Source organism: Anomaloglossus baeobatrachus, chromosome 3 (assembly GCF_048569485.1).
Source record: "Anomaloglossus baeobatrachus isolate aAnoBae1 chromosome 3, aAnoBae1.hap1, whole genome shotgun sequence".
NCBI classification, from domain to species: Eukaryota; Metazoa; Chordata; class Amphibia; order Anura; family Aromobatidae; genus Anomaloglossus; species Anomaloglossus baeobatrachus.
In genome coordinates this window covers 406,663,204-406,683,137 of record NC_134355.1, presented here as the reverse complement: position 1 = coordinate 406,683,137, position 19,934 = coordinate 406,663,204, and the positions used below count along the sequence as shown (strand labels likewise).

The following is a 19,934-nucleotide window of genomic DNA, read 5'->3' as shown; positions in this document are numbered from 1 at the left end:
CAAAATTATGGCAAGCTGTCCAAAGGAATCTTGTTCCTGCAAGACAACGACTCCGCTCACACTGCACAAGCAACCAGGAAAAAACTGGCAGAGCTGGGCTTCCAGCTGGTTGACCACCCACCTTATTCGCCAGATCTAGCTCCCTCCGACTATCACTTGCTTCCAAACCTGAAGAAAAACCTGAAGGGTACCAAATTTCACACCATTTCTGATGCCATGGCTGCTACGGTTTGAGGCACAACCAAAATGTTTCTTTTTGCTAGGCTTACAGAACTTGGAATACCGATGTAAGAAGTGTGTTGACATCAGTGGAGAGTATGGGGAATAAATGTAACGTTTCATCATCCTATATTGTTTCTTTCTGGGTAAAGCTAAAGACTTATCAGCAAACCCCTCATATAACACATTTATAATGGTCAATTATGTGCAATAAAAAATCTACAAACATTGAAAGAAATTTAAAATGATAGATTTACTTGTATTGCAATGCAAATTCTGATTCGACATGATAGACGAAAACAAGTTTATGGCACAGTGGAACCACATGAGTCCGGTTTATCTGCTTTGTTTATTTTGTAGATGTGCACAATATTATATCTGCAGATTTCAGTTAAAATTACAGTAGTTGTATTGTTTTTTATTTTACGATACAAAGTATTCAACAAAACCAAAAGTTCATTGTCAGGTTAATGCTGTTTTCAGAATCATAAAGTCTGAGCTTGGCTGGGGATTAAAAACAGACAGATATTTGCCGAGAGCTGGAATTTAGATTCACATCAATTTAGACTATAGTGAGGTACACAATTGGTGAAAATCAATATATTCATGCTGCGGAGGACATAATGTAGGGTAATAGACTGCAGCTATTGCAGCTACAAACAGGCCTGGGGGTCCGTATGAATCACACGCAAATAATATTATGCAACTAAAATATTGGAAACTCTCGAGTTTTAATCCCTAGAAAAACCAATTGCTTTGTAGTAAGGCCAAGGTCCCCATGGCACACATAGTTCCTGTTTATCTTTACTATGCACACTAAAGTGTCTTTATCATGGAGTTTTTGATGTTGGAGAATTTCTGCACCATTTCTGCATCTCTTATGTAAATTAAGCTATTTGCATATTTTCATTGCTTTTCTGTGTGTGTTTTTTTTCACATGCATCTTTATCACTTTTTTACGCAGCTTTGTTTTTGATACTTCCTGACATCTGACTTTGACAAAACTTTATTGATATACTTAGGTGCAGATTCCATGTGTTTCTGAAGCCAAAACATATTAAGAATAGATGTGTATATTTTTACCTGCAGATTTTCTGAATCTAAGAGTGGGTGTACATGATGTGTTTGCAGCGTTTTAGACGCAGAGTGTTTTCGCTGCTTCTAAAATGTTGCATTGTACAGTACAAGCACAGTGGATAGGACTTATAGAAATCTCCTGCCCATTGTGCTTCTTTTCTCCTCAGCGTAAACTGACCTGCCGTGCGGCTTCCTGAGCTGCAACATGTCAATTTATGCCTGTGGAAACGCAAGTGTTCTCGACGGGTTGAATACAGCAAAAGTCCGCTGCACCCAGACTACTGATTGTGGGCATGAGCCACGGCATTTTCACACGGAGAACACTCACATCTCTACAGGAGGACTGACACTGCATCTAGGACGCAGTGTCTATGGATCATGAGCAAATAGCCTAATGCAAGTCTATGGGGATAATCTGCACATAACTCAGCATACCTTCAGGATAAATTGATGGGCTGATGATATGAAACATGAACCACTGTACAGTTTACACATAGAAAAAAAGAAGCACAGTGGTCAGGGGAATTCTATAAATCCCAACCATCCACTTTGCTGGAACTTTAAGATGTTGTGCTTTTAAACAGCGTGAAAATACAATGTAAAAAACTCACCAAATATCAGGAAATATAAAAAAAAGTTGTGTTATTTGAAACATGGCATACCAAGGAGTAAAAAATAACACAAGCAAAAATGTGATAAAAACCATATGGTTTGGTGAGGGCTGACAATAAGGACCTGACTGACAATTATTATGTCCCCTGAAGAGTCTGAATGACGAAACGCGTCGGGATGTCGGGATGTCATCAGGGTCAGCATAGGGGTCCAGCTTGAGACCTTAGATGTGGTCCGTCCTTGTGAGGACGGAAGTCTGGGGCAGCAGTTATTTCTTATTTTCTGAATCCAAACAGTGGTAGGGCTAGGATTTGGTGGACAACTCCACTAACTGGGATAAAGAGACTGCATTACCTCACACGAAAAGGGACTGGGTGAGACCATTCCTTTTTTAATACCTGAAAAATCTATTGTGTATTAATGTATTTATATGACTGACCACTGTCAGGAAGATGAGTGCACATTGATTTGTTTTTTTAGGTATTATTTCTTTTGTTGTGTTTTTTTGTCAATTGGACCATTGTCCTTTGCTCACAGCAATATCACTTTTTGGTTTGTTTGTTTTTTTTCTTGTGTTTATTATCTCTTGTGGCCATCACTAGATAGGACCCCTGCTGGGTACGTCCTTCAATAGGCTGATTTAAGTGGCCATGGTGTAATCACCTAGGTAGTGATGGCTTTTTGAGTGTTGACTTTTTGGTATCAGAGTAACCAACGTTGCTCTTTTTAGGTCTTGAATAATAAAGGTGTATATTTTAATGCTATTTTGCATAACAATAATAATAACAACAATAATAATAAAACATCTTTATTTCTATAGTGTCAACCAGCCAACCAAAACTTTGAGATGCTTTTGGGCGCGGTGGAGTTTGACGGGGAGCTATGTTCTGTGAAGTTGTGGAGGGACTATGGGAATTTAGTTTGGCCAGGGAGTGGGATAGGCATCTGTAAAAAGATGTGTTTTTAGGGAGTGTCTGAAGCTGAGTAAGTTGTGATTCATCTTAACTTCTTGGGGTAGAGTACTCCAGAGTATTGGTGCAGCTTGGGAGAAGTCTTGAATACGGGAGTGGGAGGTTGAGATTAGTGTAGATGTTAGTCGAACGTTGTTTGCAGAGCGTAGATAACGGGTAGTGTGATAGACCGAGATGTAGGGGGATGCCGCACTGTGGAGAGCTTTGTGGGTGAGAACAAGCAATTTGAATTGGATCCTGTGATATATGGGCAGCCAGTGCAATGATTGGCATAGAGTGGAAGCATCTGCGTAATGGTTAGCCAGATAGGTGAGCCTGGTTGCAGCACTAAGGATGGACTGTAAAGGAGAGAGTCTAGTTAAGGGGAGACCAATTAATAGAGAGTTACAGTAGTCAAGGCAGAATTGGAACAAGGCCACGGTGAAGGTTCTTGAAGTTTCCATGGTGAGAAAGGGGCAGATTCTAGAGATGTTCTTGGGGTGCAGGTGACAAAAGCGGGAAAGAGATTGTAGATAGGAGGTGAAGGAGAGATTGGTGTCAAGTATAACACCCAGACAGCGGGCCTGCTGCCTAGGAGTAATCGTGGTGCCGCACATAGAGAGGGAGATGTCAGGTTTGCTAAGTTTAGAAGACATAGTGAATAGAAGTACTTCAGTTTTCTAAAGGTTAAGTTTCAGATAGAGAGTAGACATGATGTTGGAAACTGCAGCCAGACAGTCACTGGTATTCTGTAGTACAGCGGGGGGGAGGTCAGGGGATGAGGTGTATAGTTATGTGTCATCAGCATAAAGATGGTACTGGAAGCCAAATCTACTGATGGTCAGTGCAATTGGGGCAATGTAGAGAGAGAAAAGAAGGGGGCAAGGACTGAACCTTGAGGGAACCCAACAGTGAGAGCAAGAGAAGCAGATGTGGAGCCAGCAAATGATACACTGAATGAGCAGCCAGAAAGATAGGAAGAGAACCTGGAGAGCAGTGTCCTTTAGGCCAATTGACTGGAGCGCAGAGAGAAGGAAATGGTGGTCAACAGTGTTCAAGGCTGCAGAGAGGTCAAGAAGAATTAGCAGAGAGTAGTCTCTATTACGTTTTACTGTCAGAAGGTCATTGGTCATTTTGACGAGGGCAGTTTCTGTTGAGTAAAGGGGGCAGAAGCCAGATTGTAAAGGATCTAGAAGAGGGTGAGTGGAGAGGTAGTGGGTGGGGCAGGAATAGACCAGGCACTCCAAGAGTTTGGAAATGAAGGGGAGATTGGAAACTGGTCTGTAGTTGTTTGTGCAGGATGGGTCGAGAGAGGTTTATTTCATAATGGAGTAATGGTAGGTTGTTTGAGGGAGGAGGGGAAGATAGCAGAAGAGAGAGGAAGATTGAAGATTTTAGTTAAGTGAGTAGTGACGACCGGAGAGAGGGACTAGAGTAGGTGTGAGAGGAAGGAGTCAGTAGTGCTATTGGTAGCATGAGAAGAAGAGAGGAGCCTGGAGACTTTTTCCTCTGTGACTGGGTCAAAGGTGTAAAGTGAGCTGGATGGGATGTGGGGAGGGATGGGAATCACGACACTTGGTGGCTGGGAGCTGATCTCTTGGCGGATGTTTTCTATTTTCTCTGTGAAATACGAGGCCAGGTCATCAGCATGAAGGTCTCGGGTAGGGGTCTGTACCTTGAGACTGAAAAGGAAGTGAAAGGTGTCAAAGAGCTTTTTTGGATTGTTTGAAAGAGAGGAGATCAGGGTGGGGAAGTAGGTCTGTTTGGCACAGTGAAGGGCAGCATTGTAGTTTTTTAACATGAATTTGTAGTGGATGAAGTTTTCTGGTGTGCAGGTTTTTAATCAGGTACCAGTCACACGCATGGTTATGGTAATACGTGTGTCATATGTGTGTTACACATGTGTCACGCGTGTGTCACACATGTGATATCCGTGTTTGCATACGTGTGACACGTACCGGGTAAAACGCTTGTCTCTGTAATGAAAAGATATTCTATATTTACCTCTCCCCAGCGATGCTGTCTCCGGTTCTCCTGCCTCCCACTCCTGATCCCCGCTCATTTTATTCTCATTGATTATTCACTGCCTGAGGATCTGGAAGGCGGAGCATCGCGGGGACAGGATGGGTACAGCACAGCCGAGGACAGCATCGCTGGGGACATCACCGGGGACATCGCCGGTGACAGGTGAGTATACAGCAGTTTGTGCAGTGACATTCAGAGACTCATCAGGGTTCCCAATGAACTCTCATGAACCCCTGGAAGTCACCATTGTGACACTCGCTGTAACGCAATTGTTGCAGAGGTGTCATCAGGAGGTCATCAGAGTTCATTGGGAAATCCGTTGACCTCCTGGATGTCCCTGCACCACACTGCTGGCAGAATACTCACCTGTCACTAGCGATGTCCCCAGCGATGCTGTCCTCGGCGGTGCTGTCCTCGGCGGTGCTGTCTCCAGCACTGTCACCGCAAAGCCCCTGCTCCCAGCTGCTCCCTGCGGTGAATTATCAATGAAAATAATGAGCGGGGGTCAGGAGTGGGAGGCAGCAGAGCCAGAGACAGCATGGTACACAGGTAAATATAGAAAATCTTTTTATTTAAAAACCCGTGTTTCTCCGGTACGTGTCACACTGATGTCATATGGATCACATCAGTGTGCAGTCTGTGTGACACCCATGCTGCTGGACAAAAAAACGGGCACGTCTCCGTGTGAAACAGCAGGGCCACACAGTCCGTGTGAAAACACAATAGGGTAACATGGGTACGTGTGACATCCGTGTTAAAAACGGATGTCACACGTACCTAAAACACGGACGTCTGAAACCAGCCTTAATCTCAGTGTAAACACAAGAGAAATTGACATGTTACAGATTTGAAACGCATACCGCAGGTCAGTTTAAACTGGGTAAGAAACAGTCACAGCGGACAGCAGATTTCTATAAATCCATCCACTTGGTTCTGTAGGATGCTGCCTTTTCAACTTAGTGAAAATACAAAGCTTCAAAAACTCATTGTGACCCTAATATGGATCCCATGCTTCATGGCAATATATTATATCTCTCTGTGCCTCCAATTTTAATAAGAAATGGCAATTTTTTATGAATACAACAGCAGAACTCTTTTTGCCTTTGAATAAAGGACAAAATAGGCCCTCACACAGCCATGAGTATCATATTACAAAGTGGGGTAAATACAACCTTTTTGGTAAAAAAAGAAAAAATATCAATAAAACCTTTTAAAATATCATTCTTTGCCATTCTACATGAAAGCTAAAGAACAATATCCTAAATAAGAACATTCTAAACGCAGTGCCGGACCAGTTATGTTAGGATGGACCATTTAAGCTCTGTGTCATCCTACCTTCCTGCTTTAACTGCTAGATATCATTTGACCATAAATCCAGTTCCAAATTAAGGCTATACCTATCAGTGCATGATATCATTAATAAATCCACAGTAACTTATAAATTACCTTTGAACCACAGTATATTGATTATTGACCATTAAAATATAAAAAGTTATTCACATTTCTTAGCACTTTACATACATCAGCAACACTGTCCCCATTTGGGACTCACAATTTAACTATCCTATCAGTATATTTTTGGGGTGTGGGAGGAGCCTGGAAAATTCAGAGGTAACCCACACAAACATGGTCAGAAGACACAAACTCCTTGCAGATGTTGTCCTTGGTGGGTTTTGAACCCACGACCCCAGTGTTGCAAGACTGCAGTGCTAACCACTAAGTCACCGTGCCACTCTAAATATCATGTTTTACACTGTGTGCAGAATTAGAAGGCAAATCAGTATTTTGATCACATTATAATTTTTATACATGTTGTCCTACTCCAAGTTGTATAGGCTTGAGAGCCAACTAACTGATTAACTAAATCAGGTGATGTGCATCTCTGTAATGAGGAGGGGTGTGGTGTAATGACATCAACACCCTATATAAGGTGTGAATAATTATTAGGCAACTTCCTTTCCTTTGGCAAAATAGGTCAGAAGAAAGATTTGACGGGCTCTGAAAAGTCCAAAATTGTGAGATGTCTTGCAGAGGGATGCAGCAGTCTTGAAATAATTTTGAAGCGTGATCACTGAACAATCAAGTGTTTCATGGCAAATAGCCAAGAGGGTCGCAAAAAGCGTGTTGGGCAAAAAAGGCGCTAAATAACTGCCCATGATTTGAGGAAAATCAAGCGTGAAGCTGCCAAGATGCCATTTGCCACCAGTTTGGCCATATTTCAGAGCTGCAACGTTACTGGAGTATCAAAAAACACAAGGTGTGCCATACTCAGGGACATGGCCAAGGTAAGGAAGGCTGGAAAACGACCACCTTTGAACAAGAAATATAAGATAAAACATCAAGACTGGGTCAAGAAATATCTTAAGACTGATTTTTCAAAAATGTTATGGACTAATGAAATGAGAGTGACTCTTGATAGGTCAGATGGATGTTCCAGATGGATGGGCCAGAGGATGGATCAGTATAGGGGGAGAACTCCACTTCAACTCAGACGCCAGCAATGTGGAGGTGGGGTACTGGTATGGGCTGGTATCATCAAAGATGAACATGTGGGACCTTTTCGGGTTGAGGATGGAATGAAGCTCAACTCCCAGACCTACTGCCAGTTTCTGGAAGACAATTTCTTCAAGCAGTGGTACAGGAAGAAGTTGGTATTATTGAAGAAAAACATTATTTATATTCAGGACAATGCTCCATCACATGTATCCACCTACTCCACAGCATAGCTGGCCAGTAAAGGTATAAAAGATGAAAAAATAATGACATGGCCCCCTTGTTCACCTGATCTGAACCCCATAGAGAACCTCTGGTCTCTCATAAAATGTGAGATCTACAGGGAGGGAAAGCAGTACACTTCTCGGAACAGTGTCTGAGAGGCTGTGGTGGCTGCTGCACGCAATCTTGATCATAAACAGATCAATCAACTGACAGAATCTATGGATGGTAGGCTGTTGAGTGTAATCATAAAGAAAGGTGGCTATATTGGTCACTAATTTTTTGGGGTTTTGCTTTTGCATGTCAGAAATGTTTATTTCTAAATTTTGTGCAGTTATATTGGTTTACCTGGTGAAAATAAACAAGTGAGATGGGAATATATTTGGTTTTTAATAAGTTGGCTAATAATTCTGCACAGTGATAGTTACCTGCACAAACAGATATCCTCATAAGATAGCCAAATCAAAAAAAAAAACCACTCCAACTTCCAGAAATATTAAGCTTTGATATTTATGAGTCTTTTGGGTTGATTGATAACATAGTTGTTGATCAATAAAAAAAATCCTCCAAAATACAACGTGCCTAATAATTCTGCATACAGTGTATTAGAACAACTATTGTACAAACATTTGTAAAAATAAATCTTTAAAAAACCACCCATTAAACACCTTTGTGGGACAAAGCTGTCAAAATGTAAACCTCAAATAAAATACAAATTCTGGCTTTTTTGCTCAATGATGAAAAAATTGAATTGGCACTCCTACTTACAGTACAACATAAACATGAAGCAAAAAAACACAATTTCTCCATATTTTGGGAAAAGGGATTACATACGGCATTCATTGTATGATAACAATTACATGTCATTATGATTCTCCAGGTCAGTATGATTACAGCGATACCAAACATCTATTAATTTTTATTTTTGAAAAAAAAATAAAAGTTAAAAATTGTCTTTTTTGGAATCATTATCTGAGTCCCTTAAAATTTGTATTTTTTTGTTAAAGTAGATATTTTAGGGCTTGTTTTTTTGTGTGGTAAACATCCATTTTTATTTTTGAGGGTATATAATATGTTTGAATCACTTTTTATTACTTTTGTTTTTAGGGAAGGTGTGATGACTGAAAAACCACAATTCTGGCATTTCAATTATTTTTCTGTTTATGAAATTTACAGAAGGGTTTATTTAAATTTTCATAGACCACACATTTATGGATTTGTTAATACCCACTGTTTATTTATGTTTTTTTATTTTTTTTAATAGGGGAAAATTGGGAATAATTAATTTTTCTTTTGTTTTGTTTTTACATACTGGATAGTTTTTCCACTTTTCTTGGTGTGTAGAGTGTTCTAGCCAGTGACAAAGTCATCTCATCTGTAGCACTTTGCAGTCTGTGCACCACATCAGAATGAGGCTTTACGCTATATAAGGATAAGGCTGCACATCAAACTTAGATAATAGTATAATGCCTCAAGCATATGGAAAAATATTGGAAAATACAATGAAAAATGCTACTTGCTAACTTGAACATTTTTCATTGTATTTTCCCAATATTTTTCCATATGCTTGAGGCATTATACTATTATCTAAGTTTGATGTGGGGCTTTACGCTGGCCGAGCAGAGCTGAGCCGGTGCTCAGAGTACTGCAGAGTGATGATTGCACTGCTGTGCTCTGAACACTAGTGGTGACAGAAGTAGTGAGAAAAACATGTAAAGAAACCAAGATTTCACGAATGGAAAATGGTACCACCTTAGCCCTGCTCTAAGGTCCCCTTTACACATGCATATAAAACATATGTACTGTATAGAAAACCAAGACCAATGCCATTAGTGTTTTTTTGGTGTGGATAAAGAAAGATTGAAATTACAAAACATTTTCTACACTTTTCAATGTTAAACACTATGGGGATTCCCTTGCTTTTATCAGCAAGTAGCCCTCTCATAAGCACACAAGCACATGGTTCCTTGGACACATAGGGTAGTTTATTGAAGATAGCTGGGCATCAACTGCCAACAAACAGAGCCTACAGGGTTTTTAAATTTCCAGGGCATCAAACTCCCTCAGCCCAGGAGTTCTATTATGCGGAAGTATGGCCCTTACCAGGTTCAGCAAACTCCCTCCAAAAGTGTCATTACTTGGACACCATTCACTGCTAAGGTTCAATTCTTCTTCAAACCATTCTTTCTTCACAGATTCTTTATCTTGTAGCTGTATGGAAGCAACCTGGCCCAGAGACACAGCCACCACCAGTGACACCCAATAGTCCAACATTAAACTGACTTTTTCCTTTTGGTCAGTAGAATACTCCACTCAAACAGACTCTGCGTCTCAGTTGTCATGTACTACTACCTCAAAGACTTTCCCTGAAACATCATTTGGACACTGTCTGTCTCTAGCCACCACCTGCAGCTTACTCTGAAACTTGTTTTCTCCGAGACATCATTTGGACACTGTCTGTCCCCAGTCTCCATATGCAGCTTCCTCAGAGACTCGCTTTTCTGGCATCTTCATTTGAACAATCTCATTCCCAGCTGCCTCTTATAGCTTCATCGGAGACTTGCTCTAACTGAGACTTCATTTGCAAAAAGAAAATCATAAAGGGAACCTGGAGAAGCATGGATCCATCTGCAGTGCTGTGGATAAAAATGAAGGTCCAGTCCGTGGTGTAGATGAGAAGGTGCTTTCATTTACGTGCTTCAAAGTGAAACCTCAAGTAACCTTTCTGAGGAAGAAGTGGGGTTTCACTTCTATACTAATAAATAAAAGCACCTTATCATCCACACCATGGACTGGAACTTCATTTTTATCCACAGCAGTGCAGATGGATCCATGCTTCTCCAGGTTCCTTTTATGATTTTCTTCAACTTTAGGGCTCATGAATCTTGCAACAGCTGTCACTGCTTCTATACTGGATGTATGTCCCACAACCACACAAGGTGAGCGACTAGCTCTCTTTTTCCCCTCCCTTAATTGGATAAAACCCTATTGTGTGTTTTTTCCGCAGTTTTATAGTTGAGACTTCATTCGGACACTCTCTGTCCCAGCCTCCACGTGCAGCCTCCCTGAGAGAGAGAGCTCCATCTCTCTAAGCACCACTCCAGGGTGAACACATGCCTGGTCCTATACAAAACATTTCAAGGATATTAATAATGAAAACATGCAGGACAATGATCTAACTCTCACCTTCCCTGCTGTGATACATAACAGCAGAGTTAAGTTTTAACCCTGACCATTCTGGCTTTATTGCATAACAGCAGAGTTAGCATTTAACCCTTACCACACTGAGTTGCTAAATAAGAACAGAGTTAGCATTCAAGCCTTACCACAGTGCCTCGCTACAACACATACAGCACATGCATCAATGGCACATAGATGGCACAAAGATGTCATCCGAGTGCCATATACGTTTTTCACGTACCCACAGATTTGTATTGGCCCTTGTCATTCATGTTGTCGGAAAAAGATGGACATGTCTTTGTTTGGTTCACACAAACACATGGTCCTTGTGAAAACACAGATATGTGAAGTTCACCATAAGTTATAATAAGTACGTGTGGCATCCATGAGTAAAATTGTTACCAGAAACACTACATGTGACGGGGGCCTTATACAGTGTTGAAAGAAGGACTACAGTGATGAAATCTTAGGGGTACTTTGCACACTACGACATTGCAAGCCGATGCTTGCGATGCAGAGTGTGATAGTCCCCGCCCCCGTCGCAGCAGCAATATCTTGTGATAGCTGCCGTAGCGAACATTATCGCTACGGCAGCGTCCCATGCACTCACCTGCCCTGCGACGTTGCTCTGGCCGGGGACCCACCTCCTTCCTAAGGGGACGGGTCATGTGGCATCACAGCGACATCACACGGCAAGCAGCCAATAGAAGCAAAGGGGCGGAGATGAGTGGGACGCAAACATCCCGCCCACCTCCGTCCTTCTGCATAGCCGGCGTGAGCCGCGGTGACGCAGGTAAGCTGATGTTCCTTGCTCCTGCGGCTTCTCACACAGTGATGTGTGCTGCTGCAGGGGAACAAGGAACAACATCGTACCGTCGCTGCAGCGAAATTATGAAAATGTCAGACACTACACCGATGATATGATTACGACGCTTTTGCGCTACTTAATCGTATCAAAAAGGATTTACACACTACAATATCGACAGCGATGCCGGATGTTCGTCACTTTCGATTTGACCCCAACGACATCGCAGCTGCGATGTCGTAGTGTGCAAAATACCCCTTACAGTGTTGAGAACAATAGATCAATAGTCTGGCATTAAAAGCACAATGTCAAGCTTTCCAACATATACTAACTACTGCTGGGCCATGTCTGCCATACAGTTAGAAATATTTGAACAGTGACACAATTTTCGCGAGTTGGGCTCTGCATGCCACCACATTGGATTTGAAATGAAACCTCTACAACAGAATTCAAGTGCAGATTGTAACGTTTAATTTGAAGGTTTGAACAAAAATATCTGATAGAAATTGTAGGAATTGTACACATTTCTTTACAAACACTCCACATTTTAGGAGGTCAAAAGTAATTGGACAAATAAACCAAACCCCAAAAAAAAATTGTTATTTTCAATATTTTGTTGCGAATCCTTTGGAGGCAATCACTGCCTTAAGTCTGGAACCCATGGACATCACCAAACGCTGGGTTTCCTCCTTCTTAATGCTTTGCCAGGCCTTTACAGCCGCAGCCTTCAGGTCTTGCTTGTTTGTGGGTCTTTCCGTCTTAAGTCTGGATTTGAGCAAGTGATATGCATGCTCAATTGGGTTAAGATCTGGTGATTGACTTGGCCATTGCAGAATGTTCCACTTTTTTGCACTCATGAACTCCTGGGTAGCTTTGGCTGTATGCTTGGGGTCATTGTCCATCTGTACTATGAAGCGCCGTCCGATCAACTTTGCGGCATTTGGCTGAATCTGGGCTGAAAGTATATTCTGGTACACTTCAGAATTCATCCGGCTACTCTTGTCTGCTGTTATGTCATCAATAAACACAAGTGACCCAGTGCCATTGAAAGCCATGCATGGCCATGCCATCACGTTGCCTCCATCATGTTTTACAAAGGATGTGGTGTGCCTTGGATCATGTGCCGTTCCCTTTCTTCTCCAAACTTTTTTCTTCCCATCATTCTGGTACAGGTTGATCTTGGTCTCATCTGTCCATAGAATACTTTTCCAGAACTGAGCTGGCTTCATGAGGTGTTTTTCAGCAAATTTAACTCTGGCCTGTTTATTTTTGGAATTGATGAATGGTTTGCATCTAGATGTGAACCCTTTGTATTTACTTTCATGGATTCTTCTCTTTACTGTTGACTTAGAGACAGATACACCTACTTCACTGAGAGTGTTCTGGACTTCAGTTGATGTTGTGAACGGGTTCTTCTTCACCAAAGAAAGTATGCGGCGATCACCCACCACTGTTGTCATCCGTGGACGCCCAGGCCTTTTTGAGTTCCCAAGCTCACCAATCAATTCCTTTTTTCTCATAATGTACCCGACTGTTGATTTTGCTACTCCAAGCATGTCTGCTACCTCTCTGATGGATTTTTTCTTTTTTTTCAGCCTCAGGATGTTCTGCTTCACCTCAATTGAGAGTTCCTTAGACCGCATGTTGTCTGGTCACAGCAACAGCTTCCAAATGCAAAACCACACACCTGTAATCAACCCCAGACCTTTTAACTACTTCATTGATTACAGGTTAGCGAGTGAGATGCCTTCAGAGTTAATTGCAGCCCTTAGAGTCCCTTGTCCACTTACTTTTGGTCCCTTGAAAAAGAGGAGGCTATGCATTACAGAGCTATGATTCCTAAACCCTTTCTCCGATTTGGATGTGAAAACTCTCATATTGCAGCTGGGAGTGTGCACTTTCAGCCCATATTATATATATAATTGTATTTCTGAACATGTTTTTGTAAACAGCTAAAATAACAAAACTTGTGTCACTGTCCAAATATTTCTGGACCTAACTGTATGTAAGGGACAAAATGGTGGGCATTATTATGTGGGTGAATATTATTGTGCTACACAGCAGGTGCAGTAGTAGAAACACGTATGGCAGCAGCAGCTCAGCAATTGGGTATTAGGAGGATGAGTAATTCGTGCAGGTTGGGACTAGATGGGGATGGTGCTGGAAATATGAGACCTTAAGGGCTCATGCGCACGTTGCGTAATAGCATGCATTTACACTGCGTATTGAACTGCAGCATAAATGCATGCGTCCTGCGTCCCCTGCACAATCTAAGTAGATTGTGCATGAGACGTGCTCACGTTGCTTTTATGAACGCAGCGATGGTGCTAAAATTTTGACCCCAATCTGTGCGTTCATAACAGCAGCATGTCAATTATTTCTGCATTCTGGATGCAGCTCCTACTCTGTCTATGGTGGGGGCAGCATCCCGAGCGCATGAAATCGGCTTTTTTTAACAAAAATACTGCATTCATTCTGCAGCGATTTGAAGCACACATGTGCTGTCAAATCACTGCAGAAGAATCAGCAGTTACATGCGCATGAGCCCTTAATCTGTCTTTGCTGTAATCTCTGCATAAAAGTCCTGGCTGGAGAAGTTGTGATGATGGTCTGGGCCAGTTGGAAAAAATGCAAAAAGTGATCAACTCTACCAGAAAGAACCATCTTTAATTGTACTGTAATGTCTTACATTTTCTACAGCACTGGTATCTACCACTACAGTATATGTCACCATGTGGTGAAAATATTGGTGTTGGTCTATGTATAGATTAATTTTCAGTAAAAGCGTGATCACCTGCTAATGTTCCCTGTACGTAAAATTAGGCTGTGCCACCATAGTTGTAATCAAGGTTACCGGTTAGGGGCCACTCAGCTGTTTTGCACCCTCTGCTGAGCCCTTACAACACCTCTGAAGCTCAAACATATGTGTTACATTTTCTGCTATGGTATATCCAGTAAAAAAAAACTTGGATTGTACCTAAGAGTCTTTTTCCTAATTACATTCTAGTAACTACATTATGTAGCAACCTGAAGTATGTAAAAGTAGTATCAATGAGAGGGAAGCACAGCTGGTAAAAGATTATCTTGGCTGTGTTGGGTAACCAAATCATAATTGGCTATTTTAAAGAGGTATAGAGTGTAGTATTATGATTTTAATATTATCTCTCTCATTTACATGCAGAACCCACCGTTCCTGCAGGACCCATTAAGCAAAAACACTCCATTATACAAAAAGGATTCATACAAAATCCTAAAGTTTCTGTGGGTATTTCATCAGGAAAACCAAATGACTGCATCTTGGCGAAACAATTATGCAAAGAGAACCGTAATTGCCTTTCTTTATATGAAAACTTCAAACTTCACTGCGATCACCCACATGAATGCCTTCTCAATGATGCAGTACAAGGTTGCTTGACAGCTTGGAGTGAGCTAAAAAGGACCGTCATGGGAAACTGCGTATGCAACAGCTCAACAAAAAGAAAATGTCTCAAAGTTTGGAATAGCATTTATAATAATACCTGTTTACAGCATGTAAAAGAAAAGCAAATTTCCACATATTCAGAAGACAAAACTGATTTTACTGCTTTGGACTTGCATTCTTGTAAGTAAAACCAAAATATTGTATTAATATTTATATATGCAGTTTTAGAATTATTTATATATGCACTTTGTTAAAGGGAATCTGTCAGTATGATCAATCATCCTTAACACTTACAAAGGTGAAAACTGTCTGATAGAAAGGGGTTAAAACATATTTTTCATTTTTCCTGTAAAGCATAAAACATATGCCCTTGGCTGTATTTTGTGCCATCATTTCAAGGATCTGTCACTATAATGAATTATCCTAAGCAATCTACATGGGCATACAGATGACAATCTTTCATTGTCAGCAGCGAGCAGTTTACTCAAACACAGAAGCGAGATGGCTACGCTAATTATGGCATCATTGCTGCTCACCATTTTGGTTGATTCCTCAAAGTTTTGGAAAACTGCACAGATGTCAGACATCCATGACCAGTCATCGGTTCTTATGTGCGGAGGATAACCGGAATATCGTCAGGCATGTTGTAGCTGGTATTCAACTACTGCTCTTTGCTGCTCAGAAAGCCTTGCCAACATATGTAGTGTCACGTTCCAGCAAGTCTGCAGGCCACAAAACAGTCATTGAACTTGCACTTGCAAGTACTGCCAGACCGGCGGCTGTAGCTGATTTGCAGAAGTGGGCACAGACAGAGGTGCACCTTCACAAGTAGCTCAGGTAAATCTGGGTAGGTTTTCACAAAATTATTAACCACTAAGTTGAGCACGTGGGGCTAGACATGGTAGGTGTGTCAGCTTCCCAAGCTTCAGAGCCGCCACCAGATTATGGCTAAAGTCACACACAACCATTGCTGGTTGGAGGTTCAGCAGACAGAGTCATAGATCTGTCTGGTCTGTTAGACATTTCAACAACTTTGCTGCCCTGTGCTTTTTCCCACCTAAAGAAATGAGTTCTTGCTTCACCGAGGCAGTGCTGCAGTGCTTCCAATTTGCTACTGATAATGTCGACAATTCGGAGATGGAGGATAAAGAGGAAGAGGGAGAACAGGAACTGGTGTAGGAGGTAGGGAAAACACTGATGTAACTATGGCCCAAAATTCTAGGAGTCGGCAGCGCGAGTGCCGTCCCAAGCTCCATCTTGAGCCGCCCTTCACAAGGTTCACCCGAGGTGCTGTAAGGGAAATGTAGCATCCCTAGCCACAAGCACTTGTCCACATGTTGGTGGTTAAGTGGACCTTCCCAGTAACTGAGTTGGTGATGGCATGGGTGATATTCTGGGACACGTGCTTGTTTAATGAAGAAATGCATAACGAGGGAAATAGTGAAAGCTGAGGTCTTCAGTACCAAGTGACGGTCGCCGCCATGAGGTTGCTGAAAGCCTCAGTGTCCACAAGCTTTAAAGACAACATATCCAGGGCAAGCAGTCTGGAAATGTGGTCGTTTAGTGTTTGGGCCTGTGGGTGGGTATGTGTCTCCGCTTGCATTCCAAGGCCAGGAGTAAAGCCAACTGCATGCTGCGCTGGGACAAGTAAGTGGATGTGTTTTCTGATAGTCTTTGCAAATTTGCAAAGACAGGTTCAGGGCTGGAGGCATCCAAGCCTGCTTCCTAAAAATGGGAATGACCAGAATGTAACAAAGGGAAAGAGGTAGTGTAATCACCCACAGACAAGGATTTTGAACCCAGGTATTTGGCCCACCTAGTCGGGTAATTGGATGATACATGTCTGAGCATGATGGGTGGTGGTCAGGGTCATAGTAGTTTGGCCCCTACTGAGCTTGGTACGGAACAGTTGCAAATGATGATTTCTGTCTTCTGCACTCTCTGTTAAAAAGCACTAGACTTGGGAATACCTAACCCTTGGCCTGAGATCTGGCTCTTGGCCGCTTCTCAATCTGACCACCCCACTGCCTCTTCCTGCATGTTGTAATTCTGTGGATGCCACTCACTCTGCACTGCTGCCATTGCTCTGCATGAAATCCTCCCAGGTTGGGTCAGTCACATTATCATACACCACCTTGTCTTCCACTTCCGCACTCATTTTCTCCTCCTGACTTGTAGACTTAATATGTTTTGTTGTCAACTGTGTATCATCATCATCATCCTGTTGAGACAGTAATTGCTGTTTCACACTGTTGCCTTCTTCTGACCATGGCAGCTCAAATATTTTGGCATCACCGAACATGATCTCCTCATAGGACTCTTGAAACATGGATAGTGAGAGGCCATAAAAAGCCATAAATGTAAAGGTAAAGAGCTTTTTGGAGTGTTAACATGTGGGATCACTTGTCTTCTTGGTCTCACCATGGTGGGAGGAAGGAAGATAAGGGTGAATATTATGTGGTCCTGACCGTTGGCTAGTGAGACTGGAACATGTGGATGACAGGGTGGTGCTGGGAAACAAACTGGAAGCATTATCTGCCATCCAACTCACAACCCGCTCGCACTGTTCTGGCTTCAACAATTTTCCTTGCCCCCCCTGCACAATGGGACAGGAAGCTAGATTTGGTGTTCTGCCACAGCAGGTGCAGTTTGCCCTTGCCCATGGCTTTGCATGAACCGCCATCAGTGTGATGTCCACTTCCCTGTCTCTTACAGCACATCTTGCGTATTTTAAATTATGTAGTCAGCTAAGAGCAGTACTAAATGAGATTAGAATGGATTTTTTACGTAGCACAGTTGCTGCAGTGTCTGTAAGGCTAGAATCCCTTCCTACATGCCTTTAATATACTATCTCTTCTCCAGCAGCTTGCCCTACACTATATACAGCTATGAGCAGTATTATTAGAGACAAGTTTTTATTTTACATAGCAGTTCTATAAGGATAGAATCCGTGCATACATGCCTCTAATTCACAATCCCTAGTACAGCAGCTTGCCCTACACTAAAAACATGACACTAATTGCAGGCTAAAAATGGTATTATTAGAGCATAAAATGTATTTAAATTAGCCATAAAAAGGACTGTTGTTTTTTTTGTCACAGCACAAGGACTAGAATGAAATGAAATCTGCCTAAATGCCTCTAATACACTATTCCTACTCCAGAAGCTGACCCTAGACTAATTGCAGACTAAGAGCGGTATTATTTGAGAATTAAATACATATTTTTAAAAAGAAGCACGTTCTGTAAGGCTAAAATCTCTAAAAGTCTCTAATATACAATCCGCAGCTTGCCCTACACTAAACAACTTTCAGAGAGGTATTATTAAAGAATAGATTTTTTTACGTAGCAGAGGCAGCAAGGTCTGTAAAGCAGGAATCCGTGCCTATATGCCTCTAAAAAACTATTCCTATTTCAGAAGCTCACAAAAGCTGACACTAACAGCAGACTAACAGCAGTATTATTAGAAAATAGAATGTATTTAAATTGGTCCTGAAATGGACTGCTGGTTGTACATGGCAACAACAATGACTGGAACTAGAGTGGAGTGAGTACCTAACTATTCGCACACACTATAATCATTGCGGGTACTGTCTAATACTCGCATATTCATTCCGAATAACATGTCAATGCAAGTCAATGGAGAAGAACTCTCAAAGTAATGAGTAACCCAAATTTCGCACTATTCGCTACTCGCACGAATAGTACGGTATTTGGGTTAGTCATTACTTTGTGAGTAATCCAAATTACTATGGCATTACCATGATTGGCAGGTAATACCCACAAGTTTAGTAGCTGAAAAAAGCCAAAAAACATGCGAGGCAGGGACTCAAGCATGGACTCCGAGTACCAAAGCCCTCGAGTATCAAGAGTCTCAAGCACCTCAATGTTCAATTGAGTACTGAGCATACTCGACCATTACTAGTGATAATATGTAAAAGTAATTAGGGGAATGCTGATATACAGTATGCTACTACAATTCTAAACAAATGACTTTTGAAATCATCAGGGTTAGAAATAAAGTTGAGAAAAAGCACATGTAAAACTGTCAAGTTACCTGGAATGCATTTCATCAGGACTAGTAATGTCTAATGATTGCTAGTACTTGCACTCTACCTTTGTTGACAATCCATCAATCACATAGAGCTGTACCAGACAGGTATCAATTAAAGTAAAGTAGGTATGCTAGCAGTATGAAGCACAGTGCAAATACTAGAAATTGTGTTATTTTTCTCAATTACATTAACCCCTTTCCAACTCGGCGATTTTCCATTTTTTCACTTTAATTTTTTTTTCCCAACCTTTCCCAAAGAGTCATAACTTTTTGTTTTTCAGTTGATCGCTTTCTGGAGGATTTTTTTTTTTGCCAGATGAGTTGTACTTTTGAACTGCATCATTGATCTTATCATCTGATGCACTAGAATGTAGGGAAAAAAATTCCAATTGCATCAAAATAGCAAAAAGAGCGCAACTTCACAAATGTTTTTAAAGTTTTTTTTATTTACAATGTTCATTTTGTAGTAAAAATGACCTTGCAATATGATTCTCTAAGTCGGTGTAATTACTTGAAACTAATCATACCTAGTTTTTGTTTGATTTAGGCCCGTTTCACACGTCAGTGAAAAACACAGACGCTTTTCACTGGCGTGTAAAACACGCACATGTCCCTGCGTGTGCCGTGAATCTCGGCACACGTGGGTTGTCTAAGTGCAATCCGGGCTCCGTTCTCTGTGGCCCATGATTGCACTTAGAAATCAACTCACCTGTGCGCGCTCCCGCTGTCCATGGTGCTGATCGCTCCCGCGGTGCAGCATCTGGCCGGCGGTGACCCCTGCAGCAGCTGCTTCCGGGTCGGCTGTGTCGCGCATAATGAATATGCGCGACAGTAATCAGCCGGCTTAGAAGCAGCAGGGAGAACGGGCTGCAGAGGA

At 41.7% G+C, this 19,934-nt stretch overlaps 1 protein-coding gene across 1 annotated transcript in view; it reads left to right on the top strand.

Annotated features, from left to right (window-relative positions):
* GFRAL (GDNF family receptor alpha like) overlaps positions 1–19,934 on the top strand; it is a 122,659-nt gene that overhangs the window by 35,452 nt on the left and 67,273 nt on the right. Inside the window, exon 3 of the mRNA XM_075338450.1 lies at positions 14,765–15,184. Within this exon, the coding sequence (XP_075194565.1) occupies positions 14,765–15,184 (420 nt within the window). The remainder of the gene's footprint in view (positions 1–14,764; positions 15,185–19,934) is intronic.